General features: G+C 31.4%; 1 protein-coding gene across 1 annotated transcript in view; it reads left to right on the top strand.

The window, feature by feature from the left end:
• Positions 1 to 831: 831 nt before the first annotated feature.
• Positions 832 to 25,941, top strand: part of LOC132740036 (uncharacterized) — a 34,113-nt gene continuing 9,003 nt past the window's right edge. The window contains exons 1-20 of the mRNA XM_060727892.1: positions 832 to 1,070; positions 1,401 to 1,586; positions 4,146 to 4,274; positions 6,416 to 6,547; positions 9,311 to 9,430; positions 10,282 to 10,389; positions 13,073 to 13,263; positions 14,403 to 14,682; positions 18,640 to 18,813; positions 19,056 to 19,232; positions 19,884 to 20,084; positions 21,087 to 21,263; positions 21,770 to 21,883; positions 22,112 to 22,212; positions 22,452 to 22,640; positions 23,369 to 23,458; positions 24,016 to 24,130; positions 24,437 to 24,535; positions 24,981 to 25,053; positions 25,300 to 25,399. Of these exons, the coding sequence (XP_060583875.1) occupies positions 1,022 to 1,070; positions 1,401 to 1,586; positions 4,146 to 4,274; positions 6,416 to 6,547; positions 9,311 to 9,430; positions 10,282 to 10,389; positions 13,073 to 13,263; positions 14,403 to 14,682; positions 18,640 to 18,813; positions 19,056 to 19,232; positions 19,884 to 20,084; positions 21,087 to 21,263; positions 21,770 to 21,883; positions 22,112 to 22,212; positions 22,452 to 22,640; positions 23,369 to 23,458; positions 24,016 to 24,130; positions 24,437 to 24,535; positions 24,981 to 25,053; positions 25,300 to 25,399 (2,805 nt within the window). The 5' untranslated portion in view covers positions 832 to 1,021. The remainder of the gene's footprint in view (positions 1,071 to 1,400; positions 1,587 to 4,145; positions 4,275 to 6,415; positions 6,548 to 9,310; positions 9,431 to 10,281; positions 10,390 to 13,072; positions 13,264 to 14,402; positions 14,683 to 18,639; positions 18,814 to 19,055; positions 19,233 to 19,883; positions 20,085 to 21,086; positions 21,264 to 21,769; positions 21,884 to 22,111; positions 22,213 to 22,451; positions 22,641 to 23,368; positions 23,459 to 24,015; positions 24,131 to 24,436; positions 24,536 to 24,980; positions 25,054 to 25,299; positions 25,400 to 25,941) is intronic.

Below are 25,941 nucleotides of genomic sequence, written 5' to 3' on the forward strand. Positions count from 1 at the left end.
AATATTGGAGTTTCAGGGAGGAATGTAGTAGCATAGGGATCAATTTGATTGTCTCTTAAAATAGGGCTCGTAAATTTAAGTTCTACAGGTACATTGTATCACGATCATGCTTGTTACATAATATCAGTAATCTGGGAAAAGAACATAAGAGGGGATGAAATAAATGAGAACAGTTTTCAAAATGGATCCTATATGTTATGTAATTAACTGGTGAAATACCAGAATACAGAAACCACAACACTTTCAGATATAAAAGAGATACGAGATATCTGAATTAATAGATTTTAATTATATTTCAAAATTATTAACCTTGGAAGAGCAAAATAAGGGTATAAACTAGCAAAATGCAACGAAAGTGTTTAAAACTTTGTAGATATTTCATACCATTTAAACATGGACACTTCTTGTTGCGGTAGAACAATGGTCACCAATTCAGGCACGAGGTTCCCTCATTAGACACCAACAACTTACATAGACGCGACAATTAGGCTGATCTTTATGCGCTATGTAGGAAAAGGCTTTAAAAATCCTTGTTCTCTCTAGTTTGACATAAATGGGATAAAAAGACCTATTATCTGCAGCAACAATTACAATTGCCCACTTCTAATGACAACGTAATCATCTAAAAGTGTACATAGACTATCTATGTACATCACAAAGTTTATAATAGATAACAAACATTAACATTAAAACAGATGGAGATAGAAATCCTGTATCAATAGTAATGTAAGATAATGTAGTGGTATGAAGACTTAAAACTTATCAAAATTGCATAATATCTAAATTCTTTCGCTGACATGAAGTTTTCAAGATAAATTATATAGATAATAGATTCCCTTGACCGATAGAAGTGAATCAGGAAGATACTTCACTGAAGACATGGTATTTGTCAATTTGTTATCTACAAGAATTAATTTTCATGAATCTGGTCGATGAATTTGAGGATCTTTTTTTTATCTCAAGCACTTAGGCCTTTTTATTTTTGTAGCGTTCGATATTTATTAGCTTGTTTGAATTTGAGATGGAAGGATATAAAGTTTTTTTTTCCACGTATATTGTGGTATATATTGGTATGACTTTTTTCTCTTTAAAAAAATAACTGAAAAATAAATAAATAATTTTTATAAAACAAATGTAGTGCATTAAAAACTTAAACAAGACTTGTCAATGAGTTTAAAAGTAAAAATAAAAGAATTTAATTATGCTGAGAGTACTAAATAAAGTTTTATTTTGCAGTCGTTTATCGAACATGAATTAAGATTGTATATCTGAGTTACGTAAATTCTTTGTCTTTCTAGTGTCAAAACACACTTGCTTATCATATATATATAAAATTACTGGTTTAATCATTTCACCTTGTATGTGATTTTTAAAATAAATATATCTTGATATTTTCAAAGTGCTACCATTTCACGTAAATACGATGTTAATGATGGAGCCTAATTTTGTAAGCTCCTGGTATGATATGAAAGCACAAGCTGGCACTAACACGACATTACTATCCATTGAGCATGGCCTTGGAGAAACACCTTTGCTTGTTGACGTGCAAGTCCTTGGTAAAAATGGTCGTGTTTTTCCAGGGTCAGGTAATAAAGATATGTTTTATTCACGGGGAGAATCACGCCGTTCGGAACCCAAACAAACAAGATGGCGGATGCAGCCGAAAGTAAGTTATTCCTTTTTTATGAAATGTGTAATATTCTAGTGTAAAAGTACATACAAAAATCTCCTCCACAATTTTTCGGGGACACAAGATTTTATTACATGATGTTTCGTCCAGTAATTCATCTGAAATGCACGTCACAAGATTCGAAGCGAGCGAATTTTCCACCGAGTTGATCGTGATAACGTACGGCTTCTTCTCTCAAATTCACTGTTTCTTTTACATAGTTGTATATTAACTGAAAACCACTGATTTTATAAATAAATATGTCGTCATCTAAACACTCAAGCCCAATCTGGTTAAAATAACCACTGTTAATATAAATATCGAGGCATTTTCCGGAAATATAACGTTAGTACGGTGCACAAAATATCAGTGATAACGTACGGCGCATTTTTCTAATTGGTGATTTTCCATTTTTCAAGTCAGCTTATAGATAATAACAGCTAAGTTCACACAAAAGGTAACAAAAGGTGTACTTGGTGTGCACTACAGGTGTTCTTCAATGTGTACATCAAGACACAAAAAAACATAAACATGAAGAAATATGGGTTACTAGTATATTACAGATTTTGTGACTGTTACATAATTTCTATCGATATTGATTTAATTTTGTAGACTTTTTAAAGGAAAGTTTATAAAAACATTTAATTAGTTTTTTACTATTTTTTGTTTTTGGTTTTACGTCACATCGACACAGTATAGGTCAAATCGCGACGTTCCAGCTTTACTGGGGAGGAAGACCTCAGGTGCCCCTCCGTGCATTATTTTAGGCACGAACAGGCACCTGAGTAGAACCACCGACGTTCCGTAAGCTAGCTGGATTAGTTTTTTTACTTTAATATACAATTAATAATTTCTATCATTAAAATCTTATTATTAGTTTTATGTTAAAAATGGTAAAATAAAAATGTTTTATTGATATCATTATAATAACCAGGTAATTCAACATAACCAAGTAATTTCACTGAAAAACTAAATGGACAGTAGTAAATATTTTAACTTAGTCTAATTATACAAATTAGTTGATCTACTCTATAAGTAAATTATGAATATTTTCTGATAATTTCAGCAACAATTAAAATGATTATGTATTAAAATTTTAGTAAGGAAATTATATAAGACATGATGACGTACTGTGTAACACAGACTTTAATAGTCAATAAAAGTTCGTTCATGTACAAAAAATAGTTTTGTTCTGATAATAAATAGTTGATGACTTTATTTTTTTTCAAACTGTGCAACAACCAGCAACTAATCAGTTAAAGAAACACTGATCAGCCAATAAACAAGTTGACACTGATAAGAAGGTATTGTCACATATAAAAACTTAAGAATCAACATTTAAAAACTTGAGAAAATTTTATATCAAGACTTAATAATTTAAATCTTAAAGTGGTTTGCCTCTCAAAATTCAAAAACATATTTTAAGTATCTTTTATTAAACATGATTGAGTTTTCAAATTGAAGTTTAAACATTGGACCATGATAAATGCATCTGTATTAGTGACAAACAGATTAAAAATATCTGCGTATTTTTCCCAATTTATAGGCATGTAAATACTAGTAAATAAAATGACTTGGACAGGCCATAACTTGATTTTTACATTTGACAGCTGCCTGCGAAAACCCAAAATTAATGCAAATCTATGCATGTTTTAAATTCTATGTAGTATGTACTGTTGTAGAAGAAATTCATATAAGATGGGCATAAGCGGATTAAAATATTCACCTTAGATTTAGACTGGAGAATGGAAACCCTCAAGAAGAAAAACACGCCGTACGTTATCACTTCCGGAAATACCCCGATATTAATATTTACAGCGGTTATTCTAGCCAGAATGGGCATAAATGTTTAGTTGGCGATATTTTACAACTTTTTAAAGTTAGTGGTTTCAGGTAATATACAAATATGTAATAGAAACAGTAAATTTTAGAGAAGAAGCCGTACGGTATCACGATCAGAATCTGGTGACGCGCATTTCAGATGAAGTACAGGACAAAACATCATGAAATAAAATCCTGAAAATTGCGGCGGTTATCTTACACTTAACCATCACGAATTTTCATAGTAAAAACCGAAAAAACATACTTTTAGGCTGCATCCGCCATCTTCTTTGTTTGGGTAACGAACGGCGTAATTCTTCCCGTTTTATTGCAATGAACTCATTTACTGAAATCCATAACTGAACAAGAAGTTTTCTTTAAAAAACCCTTATAATTATATATCTTCCTACAAGACAATCTTTTTTCTTAGTGGCAATTCAGTACTTAAATTTATGCTTCTGATGGGATTTATTTAATGTCAAGACATTTGCCACAAAGGAAAAATTACGATTTCGTCAACATTTATTTTATCACATGTGACATTTAAATATATATAGTTGTTCTTAGATATTTTTCTTTCAACATTTAAATTGGCCGAGCATTCAAACACATCATTGTACGTGTTCAATTATGATGTATGTTATATATTTTATAGGTTGTCGTGCTAGGGATGATGATCAACCAGAAGGATATGGTGGAATAATTTACATTTACAACGATGTATACATTGAAATCAGTTCTCCGATGCAATCGGATGGACATCTTGGCCGCTGTATATACACAGGTTAAATATCAAAATTAATGAATAAATGTTTTTACAAAATATACAGCTGTGATTGTCATTTAACAGGCATACAAGTACATCTGTATCTACAATTGTGCCTATAGAGCCTGTCTGCTTATTTTTGTCGTTCATAAGAAATATCAAGTATTCTCGAAGTATTCGGAAGCTTGTTAACACATTGTATGCATGATTTCAGCCTAATTCGGATACGTCTTTTATACATTTGAATATTTAACATGTAAATTGTAAGATCTATGAATGCCATCACTTTTGGAGAATAGTATTTATGACAGTTCATGAATTATAAAACATTTGAACAATTGACTCACTTTAAATGATTGCGAGTTGAACAGCTGGGTAGTTATTTACATTCCGGTAAATTTTTTTTATAGAAAATCATGTCTATAAAAAGTGACATAAAATGAATATGGCATTGAAAAACTGTGATTCAAGTTTAAAACTGACATTCATCTAGTATGCTAGTTAAATGTACATTTTTGGGTAGCGCATAATGAATAAGTGCAACATCCCTCACGCCTCCTATCATCGGCTTGAGCGGTACTCAATTCTAAACACTTAATAGTGCTGGCATCAATAATCCCGAAGGACCAGGAAAATTTAACAACACTGAAGTGAAGTACGGGGCAACTTTTTACAGCTGCCACACAGCACTTGACGCCTGCTGTTGTGAAGTATAAAAATCTGGAAACAAAATGATCCGTCGAAAGCATTAATCACAACAAAATTATTTGATAGTTTCAGACTCTGTTTGATTGAGTCTGTACATGAGGGATAATGAATAAGTGCAACATCCCTCACGCCCTCCAGCACCGGCTTGAGTGGTACTCAATTCTCAACACCTAATAGTGCTGGCATCAATGACCTCATTAAAAAATCTTTTTCGGAATATGTGCCAAATTTGGACGGATAAAACACAATATTCAGGAGGTATGACATTTTTGAATCGATCAGATTGGAATCAAGTGTTGCAGTATTGACAGATTAGAAAAGAGTTTGCTGCCAGAAAGAACAGCTATTTTTCTTGGCTTGGTTTAGCTTGATAAATAATAACGCTAAGCTCATTAGACGAAAAAGCTGTTACGGTAGTTTATATTTGCTTATTATTTGTAAATATGCTATTTGTCACATACTCGTACTGCTTTTCTGAACCTGCATGGTCCTGGATATATTCAAAATATGAAAAACAAGATCAACAAGGAAAGGCGGCGTTCAATGAACGCAACCCCCGTATGACCCAGCAACAAGAACCAATGGCAAGGAGCCCAGGCGGACCCCAAACATAAAAAGGACAGGGCAACGACACGTTAATCAATAAATGATAAATAATTTGTAACTGATTAGGAATTCAAAGAAAATAATAATAGGCCCACAAAGAGGAAGGGGACAGGAGACCGGGGGAAGGGGGGGGGGGGTTAATCAAAGAAATAAAAACTAGAGGCAATGGGGAAGATACTTACCGTAGACGAGAAAACAACAAGGGACACAAGCAAAAGTGTCACCAAAACAGTATGAAACAACATAGACATACATCTGAGGAACACAGTGGGGCGCCGCCTTGGAACGGTCAGCAGCATAATAATGACTGCTGGGGAGTTTAAACCAGTTAATGGTGCACCAAACCTCGCTCTTAGCCCCACCATGTTCCTATAAACGAGACAGTGTAAATAAAATGAATCCCCGCCAAGTGAAATTCTAACAGTTGTCATGGTTACAAAAGGTTAAATAAGTAAAACACTAAAATGATCATGTAGAAAACATATAAAAGTAAACCCAATGACCATAACAAAAAGTACTCAATGTCCTAAAGGAAGACAGAGCAACAAGAAAATCACCTACAAGGGCCCGACGAAGCAAGGCAGAAGACGAACATTAAGACAATTCAGTCCCAAAGGGCTTTACGAACTATCCATCATAGAGTCTCCCACTTGGTCCGTCAGATGCAATCAAAAGAGGAAAGCGTAGTGACATTTACCCTATTTTAAATCCCTTTAAAATATTGCAAGCTCTTCTACCCGTAATCAGATGTTATATTCGCAAACGGTTTAATGTTATACTTAGATGATATAATTGAGAACAATTTGCATATCTGAAAACATATGAAAACTTTCTATTTAATCCAGGAAAAATGCCATACTGGAATGGATTCACTGAATATGACTCTTATTTCGCTCAAGTCAGAGCTCGAGCTTGGAAAAAATCTACCCTGCCTCCCGCAGATTTCGTAAAGACAGGACAATTCATAGCTTCAGGAGGTAAATAAATATGTTTTTTTTTATAATTCAACACACATTGTAAGTATAGTTGTTGTTTGACTCCAAAGATTCTAATATTGAAAATAATTTTAAAATACAAGACAACAACGGGTTAATACGTACATGTAATTCGCAGATTCGCGTTTTGCATAATTATGGTTACAGGCCAGACTGATTCAATAAGTGAAAGCTGTATCTGTTTTAAAATATAAAAGGATGAATCAACAAGGAAGGGTGGCTTCATTGAACGTATCCCCATTAAAACACTGCAAAACAGGACTGAAAAGGGCCAATCTATTCTTATTTTAGCGTTGTACCAAATTTAAGAGCAGTATATTAAAGGCCCAATATGCGAGTAAATTTGTACCTCATTGGGAACGGCAAATACAAAATACTATTCCACTATAACTGTTCCAATTGCCAGTATGCAAAGGAAGAACAAATATTTAAGAAGTTGGCCAATGAGTCAGTTTTTGGCTTGCAGCCACGGCTGCAAGCCATTTGTTTTGAATAACTTGTTCCGGTAAGATGGTTTCCTGTTTCCAATTGTAAGTGCATGATTGAACGGGAAACCAGCTGCAATCGTGCCAATCGCAACTTTTCGGCCTTTTCCGTCACTCTTCGGATTAATGATAATAACCGATGTAGTTCCGATTGCAATCGTGACAATTCGGGCGATTCCGTCATACTGCAGAATCAGACGAAGTAATATTACGGAAATCTAAGCTATTTTAGTTACTTCGGTAATCCCAGTTTTTTTATATAAATAGGATTTCTATTTTTACTTGATTTATCGGTTTAAACCGTAATAAATTATAAACGAAATTGTTCCGTTTCAATTGTTTTTCAAGACGCAAAAGTTAGTTTCTTTTATAATTGTTTTTTGTCTGTATTAGTTTTATACAATAGAGGATGGTGACTGTAGTAGTATTCCGTCTTCAAAGGGTGGTCCTGCTTACCAAATCACGCATGATCGAGTTATATTTAGATCTACTGAACGCAATTCAACTTCTTGGTGAGGTAATCTAAAAATAGCCCATGCATATCATTAACCTTGCCACGTGCTGATCTACAGATAGCGCATCGTATTTGTGATCGTGTAACATAGTTGATACATGCTTATAAATTGGTACCACGTAACGAAGTATTTTAGTGCATTTACTTGTCTATAAAGCAAACGAATGATTTCTCTGCGAAAAAGGGGAAATGAAATGTGCACACTTGTTTCCCTTCAGTATGATCACGGATTTATATTACAGGGATGGATCGGACACTCCCAGTTAACCCTATATAAATGCTTAAATATCTTGTCGTGCACCCGATAAAGGTACATCGATCGCTAAGCGAAAATGCCCGTTTGCAACGGATACCTACTTTACAAAAATATAAATCCGTGGTATGATAGATAGATATCCACGTTAGTATTTTTACGATTGATCGTTTTATACTTCAAATCGTTTTGACAAAAAATATTCGTTTTTCAAAAAAAAAAAACCCAACTAAATAAACCCTTTATGATATACAAATACCGTAATTCAAAAAAATTGTGATAATAAATTGAAACCAAATAAAAAAACAATTTTAAAGGGTTGGAATGAAGGCACAACTGTGCAAGCCTTTCCTTTTAAAAGGAAACTTTATTTAAACTATATGAGTACACCAAATATAAAAGGATTTTACAAAAATAAAATTAAAAACATTTCTCTTTCATGAATTATTATATCAAAAAGCAGTCGAGATGAAATTCTACCACAATTGACATTTTCTGAAGTCTTTGCTATAGATAGAATATTTTTCCTAAAGTTAACAATATTTAAGTATCAAAATTAAACTATTTCCGCCTGACTGTAGAATGAACCAAAATCTGTCTTTTCAAATTAGATATTTTTCAATGAGATTTGAGCAAGGAACTTGAAATGTGACCTTTAATGCTGTAAACACTCAAACAAGATAAATTATTTTTCATCCTGTTACCTTATGATGACATATGCGTCTCGTGGTTTATGGTTCTATTTCGCTATTGATTGATTGCTTTCCTAATTTTGGCATTTAACAACTTTGTACGTCTCACAAAACGTCATCAAAGAAGATCATTAGATACATTTCGCGTTATGAGTATATATGAACAATTTTATTACCCTTCCAGATTTTTTCCGCCTTTTTGATTGGATATTGATCACCCGAAAGAAATTGACATTACCGAGCGAGACGGGTAATATACACACTAAATTTCCCCGTTTGGTACCCCACGTTGTAAACAACATGCGCTGAGGAGATGCGCGTACGGTTCGATTTTACGCGGTGTAAATTCCGATTTACAAGCACTTTTTAACTGTCAAATGATAAATATTTACCAAAGTAGAGTAATGATACATATTCTCATCAGTATTGAAAACAAATATGACCTCGTAAAAGCTTGATATTAATTACAAAAAAGTGCGTTCAATAGACTACTCCTTTTCTCTTATTTATATCCGTTAGGTACGGGAAAAATACGTCATGTTTTATGTGACGTCATGTTGTGATGAAGGGGTACCCTAAAGGGAATCTTATTTCGACGTTTAATTTGAAACAGCAATGATTTTTTAACAAATCGTCTAAACTCGGCAGGGGAAGGGTAATAAAATTATTATTTTGGTTTTGGAGTGATATATGTGGATATATTACCTGCCAAGATAAAATATCATAGCAGGTAATATATCCACATATATCACACCAAAACCAAAATAACATATAATGTTTCAAAACTTATATTTGTTTAAGCTCAGGACAACTATTTTGAGGAACCTCATGGCCTAGGTGATTATCCTTCATTGGTGATATCAAGAACTAAGTTTCCATCGTCTACGGAAACATATCCTGATTACTATTCCGATTCTGTTGGTAAGTATGCCTTTTAAAATTGATATGATGTATTAAAAAGTCCCTGAATGACATGATATACTTACTATTCTCATAACAACAGTAACAATGAGATTTGCTGAACGTTTTGTCACAAGATGGTTCCGCTGGTTTAAATTAATGGAAACAATTCGTCCAGGATTTTTTCTGGGAAGAACCAGTTACATGTATCAATTCATGCAACAAATACCGAATTAAGACAATTGTTCTGCCTTTTTTAATAATTATAAGTTTGAATATGTTGAAAACAGATTCTGACTGAACGTAGCGTTTACTTTATAAGAACCTAATGACATAGCATTCGACAGTTATCTTTCAATAAAGAATATTTTATGAATAAATTTAAATATACATTTCAAACATTTTCGTGGTATTTAAGATTGCCCTTTAAGTGATAAAAATATTAAAGTTATTTAAGGTTGATATTTGGATGCCAATCAATCTGCCATGTGTCCGGAATAGGTACTGTTATTTAAATATGAACAGTTTCCATTGATAAGGCTTTTCAAAAATCACCCCAAAATTGAGAAATAGATAAGATATTATCGAAGATAAGATTATCTTCAAATTAAAGTATGAATACATGTGAACGTTTTGAAATTTGTAAGTTAAAGGGTGGAATTTATCTGTAAATTATTGTTTCTACTTAGTAACAATCACATTTGAAAACAAGACTCTGTTGTAGGCCTTAGATGCGACCTTTGTAGAATCAAAATTATGTGAAATCAGATCTTTAACCTAGTATCTACAAACCATTCATTGTAAAGAAACATTCGTTTTTTATTTTACTATAATCCAAAGTAAATAACATGCATGTTTAATTATACTGAAAGGTTCTTCAATGGGAATGTATGACAACACATCCACTCAGAACGCTTTTGTTGTGTACGGATTTAGTAATGAATCTATTAGAGTTTGGGCACCGACTTCTGAAGCCGATTGTAAGTTACTTTCGGTTAAACAATGGTAATAACATACAACAATGATAATAGTTATAACTGTGATAATGATGATGATGAAGATGATAATGAAAATGATGATAATGGCAAAGAGAACAATAACACTAAATAAATAATGATAAATTTGTTAATAATGAAACCAATATTGCTAATATTTACGATAAAAATAATAACGATAAATATATTGATATTTGTTGATAAGGTTGATTCACAATTTATAAAAAAATGTGCGCAAATTAAGCAAATTTTTTTCTCTTCAATGTCACTACATACAAAGTTTATATTATTCTATATCTGGATTTTCATTTTATCTACATGTCTATATGAGAACTGTAGCAAACGTCCTTAATAATAACTAAACGATTATTAGGTTTATAAATGTACATTTATAATGTTTTATTCTTTATTTTACTGTTTTATTAACCAAATGTCAAATAATAATGAACAAGTTATGTATGTTATGTATGTATATCTCTTAAAAATCGTGTAATGCATTTTTTCTTATGGTTTTATATCGTATATCTGATGCTCAAATGAAGGTTTGAAATTTTGCAGCTTTATTTGTTAAGATATTACCGACTGTAACATTTCATATGAAAAAGGGATGTTTTTAGAAATTTATAAATACATTTATTAATTTATATATATCTTATTAATATTTATTTATTAATTTATTGATTATTACTTAATTATTTATGCCAATTTGTTTCTTTTTTTTTTCAATAAAAATGAATGCATTAACTTAACGTTTAATTATAATGTACATAAACATTAACTATTCATATTTAACATATTTTTGCATGTTTGGAAATGGTTTTAGAAGAATAATGACATTACATATTTAAAACTTCATTTAACCTTATGTCACATCCTTATTTACAACATACAGAATTTTTAACAAGTACTTGTACTTAAACTTATTCATATTTTGTTTTAAAAAATAATCAGTTTCTGGATACTACCGAATACATTTCAATAAAATGTTTTTAGTCCCCTACCGGTTTACCGGAGGGGACTTTAGGTTTACCCTCCGTCCGTCTGTCTGTCCGTCCGTCCGTCCGTCCGTCTGTCCGTCCGTCAGTCCGTCCGTCCACAAAACTGGATCCCGCGATAACGCAAAAAGTACTGAAAATATTTTAATGAAACTTGATATATGGATAGATGGCAGTATGGAGATTATGCACGTCTTTTTCTTTTCTTCCTATGTTGAAAATTCTGGTTGCTATGGCAACAAATAGTCTGAAAATATGGCAAATTTTACACATAACCTGGATCCCGCGATAACGCAAAAAGTACTGCAAATATTTTTATGAAACTTGATATATGGATAGATTGCAGTATGGAGATTATGCACGTCTTTATCTTATCTTCCTATGTTGAAAATTCTGGTTGCTATGGCAAGAAATAGACTGAATTTCAAGATTTCTGACTCTAGTTTTTAAGTTTTTCCACTATAAGTTCTTTATTTCTTAAGGTATTTTCTTCAAACTTTAAATATAAGTTGCTAGTCATTAACCACATCATATGTGACAAGGTTTACAACTCTAGCACAAAATTTATTAGAACTACCTCCCTTGAACTTAAAATTTTCATGAAAAAAACATTGTTTTTTTTAATAACTTCTTTTTTTCTGAATGTATCTACTTCAAACTTCATATAAATGTTTCTTATTATCACTCAACATTTGTGAGAAAGTTCAATACTCTAGCAAGACTATTTCCAGAATTATGCCCCTTTTGAACTTAGACTTTTTTTTGAGAAATTGGTAATTTTTACTCCAACTTCTTCAATCCTGATAGGATTTTCTTCAAACTCCCACATCATAATAATATGACAAGGTTTATAAATCTAGCATCCATATTTCCAGAATTATCTCCTCCTTTAACTTTAAAAATTTTCCTATTCGTTCTTTTAACTTTCATTTACTTCAAATTCAAAATAAACATTCAATATTCATACCTTCATTACTAATTGTTCTTTGTTACACTCTCATCATGTATGACATCGTTATCTCCTTTTTAAAAATTTTGCTTTTAAAAATGTTATATTTTGATAACAGGGATGTTTAAAAGATAACTTTAGAGTGTCCTTCAGTCCGTCTGTCTGTCTGTCTGTACATAAAAACTGTTTCCTGTGATCAATTTTAAAGAACTTTTTCAACAAATTTACTTAAAATAGAAACATAAGTGAATGGCCAATGGCCCTTCAGAATGTTGCTTGGGCTCTTACCGGTAGGGGACTTATGGATTGCTTGCAATACTATGATAATTGCTTGTTAACTCATGTTTTGTTCCTGAATGTTTAAACGGATACCTTTTAAAAATATCCAGACAACATCAGGTCATTTTCATAATAGATAAAGCAAAATGTTGTTAAGTGTTATCAATTAAAACTGATCAGTATAAAACAATTAAAATTAATTCACTATCAATTTAACTATGAACTGATCTTGTATTGAATCATTATCAAGTTGTGATCAATTAAGTTTTATTAAGAGTGCAATTCAAGCTATCTTGTCTTTATTTAATAAATAAATCGGGGAAACACTGGATTTAGAAGTATACATTTATGCCAGAATAGCGCTAATCACCCTTTTTCGTGCTTTTGCAGAAACTTATGCGCGGAAGAAGGTACATGAATTCTCTATTGATTATACATTTTTCAGATATATTTGCTGGTACGGATGGTTGGAATTTTAATGTTGTTAAGAATGGAACTTTGGAATTGTATGCTTGGAGAAATTCATCATTAACTACGTCTCTTTCAAGCATTATGTATCTAACTACAACTTTTTATGGTCCTGGTCTAAGGATTACAGATATCGATATTGCTAATGGAAATTTTGTTAAAGCTTGGGTAAGAACAAACAACATTGTGGCTATGAAAATAACCTTTTTTATATGCCCGAAAGAATTTTGGGCATATTATGTTATACCCCCTTGCGTCGGTCCGTTAGTAATTTGGTTTCCGGACCATAACTGAAGTTTCATTCGGTCCACAATATTCAAACTTCATAGGATGATTGTCCATATTGGGTAAAAGACCCCTATTGATTTTGGGGTCACAAGGTCTAAAGTCATGGTCACTATTACCTTAAAACTGAAAACAGTTTCTGGAGCATAACTTAAGTTCCATTTGGCCCACATTATTCAAACTATATAGGATGATTGTGCATATTGGTTAAAAAAAACCTATTGATTTTGGGGTCACCAGGTCAAAGGTCAAGTTCACTATAACCTTAAAACAGTTTCCGGAGCATAACTTAATTTCCATTTGGCCCACAATATTCATACTTCATAGGATGATTGTCCGCATTGGGTAGAAGACCCCTATTGATTTTTGGGTCATAAGGTCAAAGGTCAGGATCAAAATGATTTTTACACTGAAAATTGTGCTTTCCGGAGCATAACACAAGTTCCATTTGACTTACAGTCTTCAAATTTCATAGGATGATTGCCTATATGGAATAAAAGATCCATATCTATATTGAGGTCACAAGGTCAAAGGTCAATATCAAATAACCTTAATATTGTTGAAAGATTTAAAACTGTCAAACTTCATTGGATGATCACATATATATTGAGTATATTAATTATATGCCATAAAAAATTGCTTGTATTATGTTATATCCCTGACATCATTCTGTCCATCCATCGTAGTAAAATTATTAAATTCCCATGTCTTACAAATGCTTCATCCTTTCTAAAAAAATCACTTTCGGGCATATAATGCTCTGCCTAGCGATGCTCTTGTTTTAAATTGTTGACAAAAAGGATAATCTTTGTAAAATAGGAAGAATGTTTATTTCATGTAGCATTTTGTTACCTAAATTAAAATATATGATTGTGACTTGTATGAAAACGCTAAATCTTATGGACGAAGTCATTATAACGCAACATATCATACATATGTTACTTTATCAGAACATTAAAACTGAAAACGAATTATAAATAAAGTCAAATGAATATTATGGTGTTTGTAACTCATTGTTTTAGGTTCAAGCAACATCTGGAGTAAATTCAGGCTTCCGGTTTGTCGGAAATGGAAATTTAGCTTACGACGAGGTTAAAACGGCCGCTGGTTGTAGCTATGGTGGACTTGTTTACGCATATGATAAAGTCGCATATGATAACAGTTACCTATACTTTTGGCAACCTGGTCCAGGAAACGGGGAATCTAATGGTGCTTTGATCTGTATAGCAAATGGAATGGGAGGAGGAAAAAATGTTCAAGCCAGTAATGACAGAGTTATTGTAGCTCATATATGGGATCTAGGTATAACACATTTTTAGATTTAATAGACAAATATTTATGTAAATTTATTAATTTTATTTTGTAAAACGCGTTATGCAATGATTCTTATATATTTATTTATTACAATTACATAGTCTTGGCAGCTTTTTTATATCAAATGTTATCTACAAGCTTTTACTAGTTTTAAAATATTTACATAGTTTAATCTTGATAGCAATTTTTATTATATTATCGATCTATATACCTATAAAGGAAGATTAAAATCAACGCTCCTTTCGCTCAAATCGGACTAAATTAACACAAAAATAGGATTTTCAATTTATTTCTGAGTACATTATTTTTTTTATTATTCCCCTTGCATACATTCCTGTGCCCCAGCTGAACTAGGTAAAAAAAACATGTTGTTAGGCTTTGGGATCTAGTAAATGGAGTTCCTATAAATCATAACAATGAAATCGATTTTAAGTTACATGCATTTCATAATAAGAAATATTCGACACTTATGTCACTTAAAAAGGAAATTATTTTTTCTTGTCTCCACTGTCATCAAATGCTATGATTTTGTTTTAGAAAATAATGTCTTTTGTTGTATGTTAATTTATTAAACGTTTTAGCGATTGCAGTTAAAATTCCTCTTGGGTATTATTATATTTAATCGATTATTGTAAGATTATTAGTTCATCAATAAAAGCGTCATTTCAAAAATAATGTATGCGTCATCAGGCCAAAAAGAATATTCAACAGGTCTGTATGTGTTGCTATTTTTAAAGAAAATGTTGGAAACGTTTAAGTGACTTCACTTAGGTTTTTTGCATGTTTGGACTAAACACAATTTTTGGAAATTAATATTCTTTTTGATGTAGGTCTAACGCAATAACTTTTATGCCAAATTTCAGATCATTTACTGGCTACGTTTTATTTTCCAAACTAATCATTCTAATTGTGAAAAATGAACCAAAACTTCGATCAGTCTAAGAATAGCACAAAATACGATTTTCAACTTGTTACCGAGTATATTAATAAATTATCTTTTAGCAGATTTTTCTGTTTAAGTGTCACAGTTGATCTTTGTACAAAATTCAAACTTTAATGCTTTAAAACGGTTACCCTTTTAGTTGGAATACACAATATTTCGAGTACCTAGATTAAATTCTCCGATAAGAAAGTAAGTTAACACAATTAATCTATCGTATTTACACGTTCAATAAAACAATACGATTATGAGTCATTGATTATGGCCATGCAACTACTTTAAACTCATGCAATCACACTTGCGTTATCATGTTGGATCAACACTACGTAGATTATCTGAAATATGTTCCATTGTTAAAATAGCAGTTGTTTGAAATGAAATCTATAAAACCGGTTGTGACATTTTAACTTTACGAATTTATGGTTCCGAATTCAAGAATTAACAATTTCAACTTAATGAACAAAGTAACCTAGATTAAATTCTCCGATAAGAAAAGTAAGTTAAAGACAATTAATCTATCGTATTTACCACGGTTCAAATAATAAAATACGATTATGAGTCATTGGATTCATTGCCATGCAACTACTTTAAACTCATGCAATCAGCAACTGCGTTATCATGTTGGATCAACAAAGGCCTATAACTGTAACATGGATTTTAAAAAGAATTTGGCCTTTTTATTAGCTTAGAAATTTTTACATTACAAAAACTCTTTTACTATCAAGCACTAAGACTAATCGAGCGTCCTGTCCTACCGACAGCTCTTATCTAGGCTAAGATCATGAATAAATGAATTTGGAATTGTTTATTTATAAAGGTATAATGATGAATTTACTAAACGTGACTTTGTGAGTTGTATTGGTGAATTGATTCATGCATGAAGTTGCAATTTCCCTATAGCCTTTGGAAAATTCCTGATTGTTTTGCATAGACTCCGTAACTGCGTATATATAACACTTCTTTACTATATTAACTTATTAAGTTTGCAGTTATTTTATTAAACATTTATCGCATGCGTGAAATAGATCAAGGACAATGCTAGTTTGACGTCAATCATTTTAGCTGTATAAAACGTCTATTTTTGGAATCATTTTGTCAAACTATTACATAGCCGTAATAAGTGCCTATGTGTGTAAATGATATATAGCAAGGGCATCCTGCAAGTCTTTGACGGTTGTGAAGTGACTATTAACATTAGCTGGTGAATTTAATCATTATTTAAATGTTTTCCAACATCAATCAGTGTTGCTACGGAGGAAAAATGATAAAAGTGCTAGTATTACTTGATTGGAACGGCACACGTGTAAAACTAGTTGACTTAACCTTGTTTTTTTTTATAAAACAATTGAAATATAAAATATGCATAGACACACTCTTGTGCGTTATCTTGTAATTGTCAAGAGCCAAATAACTGTTTACTTCCTTGCCATTATGTTTTTAAACTTTTAGCTCATAGTGATTTCACAAAAAATGTAAGATAACGTGGGGTTATTGTAAAAATGCGTAAATTCAAACAGTGTTAAGCTCTGATATACTCGATTTAGACAGCACGTTTATCAACTTTTTTACGTATAAACCGGCCATGAAAAAATACAAAACCGTTTTGGCGAAAGATAAGTATGTAAACATTCATCTAGAGTTTGGTCAATCTTTATGTGCTTGTGAACTGACAAGACTCTGTGTGTTGATCGATTACTTTAAACAAATTAATCATAATCTCATAAATTTTGTATAGACAACTTTAGTGTCAAACCAGACACACAGTATATATATTTCTCATGCAATATGATATGGAAAACGAATAATTAGTTCATGCTAATGTTGATAGTAAATTATTATGAATATAAAAGTGGTCTCTTTATATTTTCTTCTCCGACTGTCAGTTTCAAAATACATTGTTACATGTAGCTTGTTTTAATTTCAAATTGTGTTTCCACGCTCTACGTAGCAAAGTAATTTATTTCTTTACGTGTGATTGTTTTGTACAGTCAGATCTTATAAATGTTTGACGTTCTTCGTATATCCACGTTTTCAAAAAAGATATTGACTCTTTTTTATGCTAAATACTTTTAAAGATATAAAATCCTTGGTCGTTTTCGGTGCTTACTTATTTCCATTGTGTTGACAAATGTGTCAATGAACTCGGATGATAAGTTTATCCTGATTTTTGGCTCGTGTAACAGGCTAACAATTTTATTAAATATATTTGATTACCCAGAACAATTTTTTTTCATATCATTTTTATGATGACAAATTTTTCAAAAAGACTGAATTGTCCAGTATGTTGAATAATATAATAACTATTGAATCATTTCCCATGCTTATCACTTTATTACGGTATGTTTGGTCGTTTGCCATGCTGATCCCTTTTTGAGCTTTCAATGCTCATTAGATAACTTTTAAAGGCTGAAATATTTGATGACACCAGTTTTACTTTGTAAGATACTTTCAATGACATTATGTATTTAAGTAAAATTTAAGATATGACATTAAGAACGAGGCGAAATATTTTTTAATGCAGTGACATAATGTATAGGTTTGCACATTTTTATTGTTATCCGGAGTAGGTCTGAGCAAATACCTCGTACCCTTGATTTATAGTTGTGAAGCTAAAGTACGATTATAAAACATAAAACATACACTTTGAATTTAATGAAATAATTTCATATTAGTGCTTTGATAGCTGAACAGAGGACACAACTTTAACTTTACCTTTAACAACAGAAACTTTTACAGAGTCTTCAGATAATACAACTATAACAGCACCGTTTACAACAGAAACTGGAACAGAGTCGTCTACAACATCAATAGGTACTACAACATCAGCACTGACAACATCATCTACGACATCAACGGTGACAACTTCACCAAGAGTCTTAACAAAAATGACAACACAAACCTAAACAGAATCAACCAAAAGTCCCACACCTATTGAAACCTCGACGATTTATATATCGTCATCGCAATCTTTATATTAAAGATATATATCTTTATATTCACTACAGATTCAACTTCAACATCAACATACTCAACAGAGTTAAGCACAGCAACACAACCTTCGACGACTGGCGGCATCTCTTATTCCCCAACATTTAGTTCTTCAGTTGAACAACGCACGACATTACCGACAAGTACCCATTTAACAACACCAATAATACCTCCAATTACCACAATACCAGGTGAATAATGTTTTAGGAAATAAACAGTATACATTGTTAACTTTTACCATTAACAATTTTTAACATTGATTTATGCGCCATCAAGATGCGCCCTTGATGTTCAAAACTTTGAATACATCTATACCGATACGCTGATCTGTCGCTCTAAATGCTATTGCTCTATATTGTTTATAAATTATTTTGAAATAAAATATTATAAGCAAGTTTTAATTTGAAAATATTTTATTTTTATATTCCTGAAGACTGCGACAGTCCACCAGATATCGCTTTCGGATATGTAGAAGTTTCAGGAACTTCTCTCGGATCCTACGCCAAATGTGTTTGTCATCAAGGATATGAATTAATCGGTATTGAATTCATTCAATGCCAGCCGGACGGTAATTGGGGTCCGATGAACCTAGTCGAGTGTCGCCCAGTAGGTTCGTTCTTCTTCTTTAAAATTTAGTATGGACCAAAACATCTCATTACAATAAGTAGTCTGGAGAACCTTACCACGAAAACCGAATATAAACATGTTGACTATTGAAATAATACTTTCAGTCTTTGTTATTTTAAGATTATAATCTTTAACAGGCTGAAGTTAGTTACTGATAGTAAATACATATTAAAATCACATATTAAGACAGAAGTTATTATTAATTTTTAATAGTAAAACATGTACACATTTGGTTTTCGTGGTAAAATTATCAAGGCTACTTAATGTGTCATCCAGGATATGAATTTAGAAATGTATCGATTCATTGCCAGTAAGACGGTATGTGACGCACGTTGTTCCATACTGAGTGTCTCCCAGTTTGTTCTTCTACAAAATTTAGAATTGTATATTACGTATAAGTGTAATTCTGAAGCCTAAATAGCTTAAATACGGAAAGCAAAAGTGTACACGTTTTACTTTTATAATAAGAACTTCAGTCTTTGTTATTTTAAGTTTTTCATTGTGCTTGCACAAGCTTAATTGTTTTGAATATGCATGCTCTATATTCTATTTTCCTCTTAAATAATGATCAGTACTGAACAACTATACCATTTTTAATTTTAAATGAACTACATTATTAGATGTTACCTTATAGATTGCGGTCCTCTACGATTATCTATCAATAACAGTGAAGAGACAACATTCATTCCGAAGAATTCAACACATTTTGGAAGCGTCGCTTTAATTAAATGCAAAGTTGGATATTCATTTTCAAATGGAAACACGAGTGTCACATTTATATGTTCAGAAAAAGCAGCCTGGAATAGCAATGTATCAATAACATGCTCGCCTGTGTGTAAGTACTTAAGGTTGCTTTTGTATTCGTTCAAATGAATGCTTGCTTTGATTGTGTGAAATAATGTAAAAGATTTTGTTTTACAGACTTACAAAACATATTTGTTAACAAAACCTAATTAGAATATAAAGTTGCAAAGGGCATAAGTATTTAAGAATTAACAGATATTGGCACGATTACTTAGTAGGAATTGACTAATTTGATCAATGAACAATCAATTGTATAAAAATAAGACATACCGTTTCTAAGATCCTGAATTTTTGTTAAAAATAAGTACTAATGACACTTGTGTCTCAAAGCCTATTTCATACCGTGGGATAATCAAGAGTGAAAATCACTCTTCTAAACACTTCTAATTTCGCTGATATCTAAATTTAAAAACAAAATCAATATTTTTTGGCATGTCAATTCGCAATAAAACAGTATAGCAATACAATGTACTGTTTATTGTGTTCAAAAGTATTATTGTAAGAATATGAAGATCACAATATGTAAATAATCAAGATTCGGAACTTTCATTGGAATTATTCTTGTTTGTATGACGTTGTTTAGATTGTTTGGAGGTATTTGACAGTTTATATGGCTTAGAAAATCAGCTGTTAACTTATCAAACGCGGGCCACTAAGGGTTTGTTATATAGCAAACAGCTGTCTATATACGGGTATATCATTTATATAACGAAAAAAATCTTACTATATAATAGGTTTATTTATTTAAAATGAAAACTACTTGATAACTTTGCAACATTAGTGTATATAGATAATACTTGTGTACAATCGATGTTACAATCATGCTATATGATAACCATTTCAAATACCAATGCATGAATATAATTTTATGTATTTTAATATTTTGTTTATGCAATAGGATGGACATTTAATGCAAGGACTAACATATTTTATAATCTGTCCAGTATAAAGATACTTCCATCTTAATTTATACTCAGTATTTATGACAATTATTATATTTTAACATATTTTCTACTCTTATTTCATTTTCCAGACTGCAGTCGCCCAGAGGTCACAGACCAACCTACAATTGAAGGTGCAGATACTACATACACAGTTGATTCAGTCATACATTATTCTTGTGAAAACGGTTATGTATTAGAAGGCTACCGTTCTCGCGTATGTCTGAAGTCTGGACAATGGAGCGGGAGTGCACCTAAGTGCATAAAAGGTAAATTTGTACATAATTGATGAACTCTTATCATTTAAGATTTTCAGTTGAAAATGAGTTTTAATGACGATTAATAACAGATGAGCATGCCAAACCGAATGTGAATTGCATATTAAATAAAACCAAACATGCACGTGGTTACAAAATTCACGATGATTCAATAAGTCACAAAGAGTTTCTTTTTCATTGCTGCAAAGACAAACTTCAGTCTAGTTTGCTTATGTATATCTGAATGATTTACAAAGGTGTCAACTTGTGACCATCGCAATACATGGAGAAACATCTGATGCCCTTTTCTCACGTCATTATATGACTTTAACCGTGTCGTGCATGTTACAAAAGCTTTACAAACTTACTGATAAAATGTTGGAGTAAATAAAAACAAGCTACATGTAGAAAACAGTTTATTTATATAAATATTGACGTATGATTTAGTTCCCTCTCTTTTTCATAACACTCAATTTCTAAAACAATACAGATGTAGCAGAATGAAATCTATACTTCAGCTCCAAGCAAACAAGCAAGTCCGTGTGAAAAAAACACAGACAGTCATGGACAGGTTTGGAATGTAACAAATCCAGGCGAAACACGAGTGTTCCCATGTTCCAAAATAAATCAAGGTACGTATTATCTTGAAACGATTCAATGATTAAAACATAATATAATTCTGAAATTGAAAATCTTACTGAACGATATTTTCTGATAAAAAATTGATAAGATTCAAATTAGTAGAACAATCACATATCTACATAGTAGGACATTAAAAATCCACCAAAAATGTGTATGACCATGTCGATATTAATTATTATTATGTAGTTTTGACGCATATATATATATGATTACTGTAGATTTGTCTGATTATGTAACGAGAAAGTGTTCAACAGAAGGGAAATGGTTGTTACCTCATTACAACTGTATTAGAAAGGCGCTAGAGGAAATTACTGACAGTGTAACTAATTTAGTTTATATTCTGTTCAAAAATTCTGTTTTAGTTGTAAAGAAATAATAAGACAATACAAAGAAAAAATATTACTTACTATTTTGCATATTACCTAAACAATACATTCTATTTGATAAATGAATTAATGATTAATAATGAAAAGCAGCACGTTTTTCATCACATGTAATTACTTAAATGTGTAAAAGATTAAGTCAATACTACATTGTTTAATACATTTCGTTATTTAGGTAAATATTATAAAAGAAACACCGACAACCGAGACTGTAGTTCATGTACTTGATCAACTATCGTCATTAACCAATCAAACTGAAAGCAACAAAACATATAGTGGTGAATTAGAAGCGGTTACGTCAACTCTAGAGATCATAGCAACTATTGACTACACTAACATAACCATAAATGACAGTCTTTCTACGGTAATATTTGTGAAAGAATTATTTCATTTTTCTTTAATAACATGTTTTGCTAAATAGAACTTGAAAAAACACGACCTTTCAAACCAACCTTTCAGTTGTTTCAAATACAGAAAGAGAGCAACAACAATAACAAATAAACAACAAGGCGAATCTTGATATTTGAAAAATTATTATTATTATAGTTTACACTGTATATATTTACATTCTGTACTTACTGATAACTGTAACTATTATATCTACTTACGTTGCCTTCTGCAACTACAAGTAACTTACTGCACTACACTAGTATATACTGTAGTCATGGCACTGCTTGTACCATCTCTACGTCGTCAGAGGGTTCTATTTCATTACTTAAACTTAAAACTATAACTATATTCTGTTTATGTTATTTATTTATATTACATTTTAAATTTATTATAAAATGTTTACTGCTACTGCTACTACTACAACTACTACTACTACTACTAACTACTAACTTCCACCACCACCACCACCACTACTACTACTACTACTACTAATAATAATAATAATATAACCAAAACGTTTTTGTTTTGAAGGATCTTTTGGCTCCATTCTTTAACAATTCTAGAAGTTACAAATAAATGAAGCTTTAAATGTGAACACATACTTGCTCGACAACAAAATGTGTTAATTTATCATTATTCATTAGATATATATACATTCAAGGTGTATTAAGATAATTATAAACAGTATGATATATATTACAGTCCTTCTTTGAAACTACAAGTAACTTGTTGAATACAAGTAATACTGAGTCATGGCATGCTATTGGTGACCAATCGTCAGCGTCGTCAGAGGTTTGTTCTATTTCATTGAATTAAAACTTAAAACTAAAACGAATTCAAATGATTTATGTTATTTATTTTATATTTGAAAATTTTTGAAAATTTATTTATTGAAAATGTTTCTATCCTAAATAAAATAATTATTGATCCTGAGACGAACATGGCAATTTCGTGATAACTTCCATTCATCTTCTGTCTAAACTTGACTGGACTTTAGACTTACTTCTTAATTAGCACTGTATGTAATATACTACTGTTACTTCAAAAATAAGAGCAGCTTAATGACTAATCAGTAATATGGAATATATATAAATGATGTAAGAGACGAAACTGATACAAAAGTAATTTGTGTTATCTAATGATACAATTTTTTGCAATTTTGTAGGTTTGCTCAACTTAACTTTCATCTGCAACTACTTATATAGGTTCTTGTACAATGTACATTCTTGTATTCATATTTGTGTAAAATAATGACGTTTTAAAGCAAATAGCGTTGTCCTTACTCCTAAAAACAATTACTGTAGACACTGTCAAAATACAAAGTTATAAAATTTTATTCATATGATTAGGCATCATCAGGGGCGTCAAAGGTTTTAGACGTAATTAGTAACTTCACTGATGCTATTTCAAGGTCATTTAACCGTTCTGGAGGAGGGAACTTTTCAAAAACATTTGATAACTTAGGTAAGGATAAGCTACTATATTTTGGTATATTTTCATATTTAAATGTTACATATTTATGAGAATATTTTTCATAGTCAATCCTTTTTACTGACATTTAACATTTTGCAACTGACGTTCAATCAGGAATGAAATTAGATAAGGTATTCTTCATTAAATGTGTAATTAAGACATCAATGTTTTTCATATGACTGGTATAAAACATCAATCTGAATATTGCTTATGATTTTCTTTTGCTCATGATCAGGTGTACTTTTTATATTCGACAATCAAACAGAAATTAAAGAAATTTTGGATTTTTATATTTAGTTTTGGAAATAAGGAGCATTCACGACTCACCGAATATAAAGTTTCCACCTACTGGATCACAAAATGCTTCTTTGGATCTACCCAAAGCTTCTTTGACAGGTAAGACGTGAGTTTGAAACAAACAGGGCGTTTTTGTCTGGCATGACGATGTTTTACTGGTGTCGCAGTATGAATTTATATTAAAAAATAATTAAATCAATAAGTTACCAATAACAAATAAGTGTTCGTTTGTTTCTTTGTTACGCAAAATTTTTAGATTTACTGAATTTGTACTTTGTTTAAGTGCTTGGATTTAAGCCTGGTTTAATCCTGATTTAAGCTGGCACCTGAGTGAAAAGAAAACACTCTTGTAAGCCAGGTGGATAGCTTTCTCATATAAAAGAATCCTAAGCTGCTGACCGATCCGTCTGGGCACACAGCGTTGACGGGTTGTGAGGGGCAATTGATTTAAAAAGTGGGTACTTTAACCGCGATGTTACAGAGACTCCAAACATATCTTAAAATTATGAAGCAGAAACTTATATTGATATTGTTTATTTCATAGGATCAACGATATATTCAGCTGTTTTATACAAAAACCTGAGTGGTATGATGTCAATAAATACAGCTTTTAGTGGGTAAGTACCATATCCTGTAAGTTGTAATACTTTTCTTCAAGTAAGCAACGGAGTTATTATTTTAGAAACCAATATTTCATATCAAACAACTTATCAATTAGGCAATGAAATAGAAGTTGAAAAAAGGAGTTGCAATTTTAATGTAAAAAATAATGTTAATATGTTTTTTTTAGAAAATCTTTCGAACGTTTAAACCGATTTGATTACCTAAAGTTTTGTTTCATCTACTAGAATTTATCGTTACAGAAATAACATAGAATTTGGCTCGTCAGTTATGTCAGTAAAGTTGGACAAATGGACAAAAGTTAATGACTTCAATATTACGCTAACATTCCAACATTTTGAGGTATTTTAATTACAATACTAAAGCAAATGTTCAACTATTAATCTGTCAATTACTGTTACAAAATAACAAATGTTACCTGCAAAATATTATACAATTATTGACTAGTGTGCCATTGAATATGATGTGATATTAACCGACATATGGAATATTGACCGATGCGGTGGCCGAGGTCAATATGACTTTCTGACGGTGAATATCAAATCATATTTAATGGCTTACTAGTCAATAACTGTTTTTTTAAAGGAAAAGGCTATAAGAATTAAAAAAAATCACGGAAAGTACAGCCTTATACATGTACAACTTTTGCCTGTCTCTTTGAAACGCGAAAAATCTGTTTACAAGCGTAATTTTCACGTGCTTTAAAATAAACAGTCAAAGGCTACTTTTATGTTTATCCTTACGGGACGTTTTAAAATCTTATGCTTATCATAACCATTATATACTTATCAGCCATTGCTTTATATTCACCGGTAGAATGTCGGGTTTGTCTTAGGTCAATATGCCATTATGTCGATAAAAATCACATCATAATCAATGGATCC

This window comes from Ruditapes philippinarum, unplaced genomic scaffold, assembly GCF_026571515.1.
Source record: "Ruditapes philippinarum isolate M1 unplaced genomic scaffold, ASM2657151v2 ctg1255_1_1_1_1, whole genome shotgun sequence".
Lineage (NCBI taxonomy): Eukaryota > Metazoa > Mollusca > Bivalvia > Venerida > Veneridae > Ruditapes > Ruditapes philippinarum.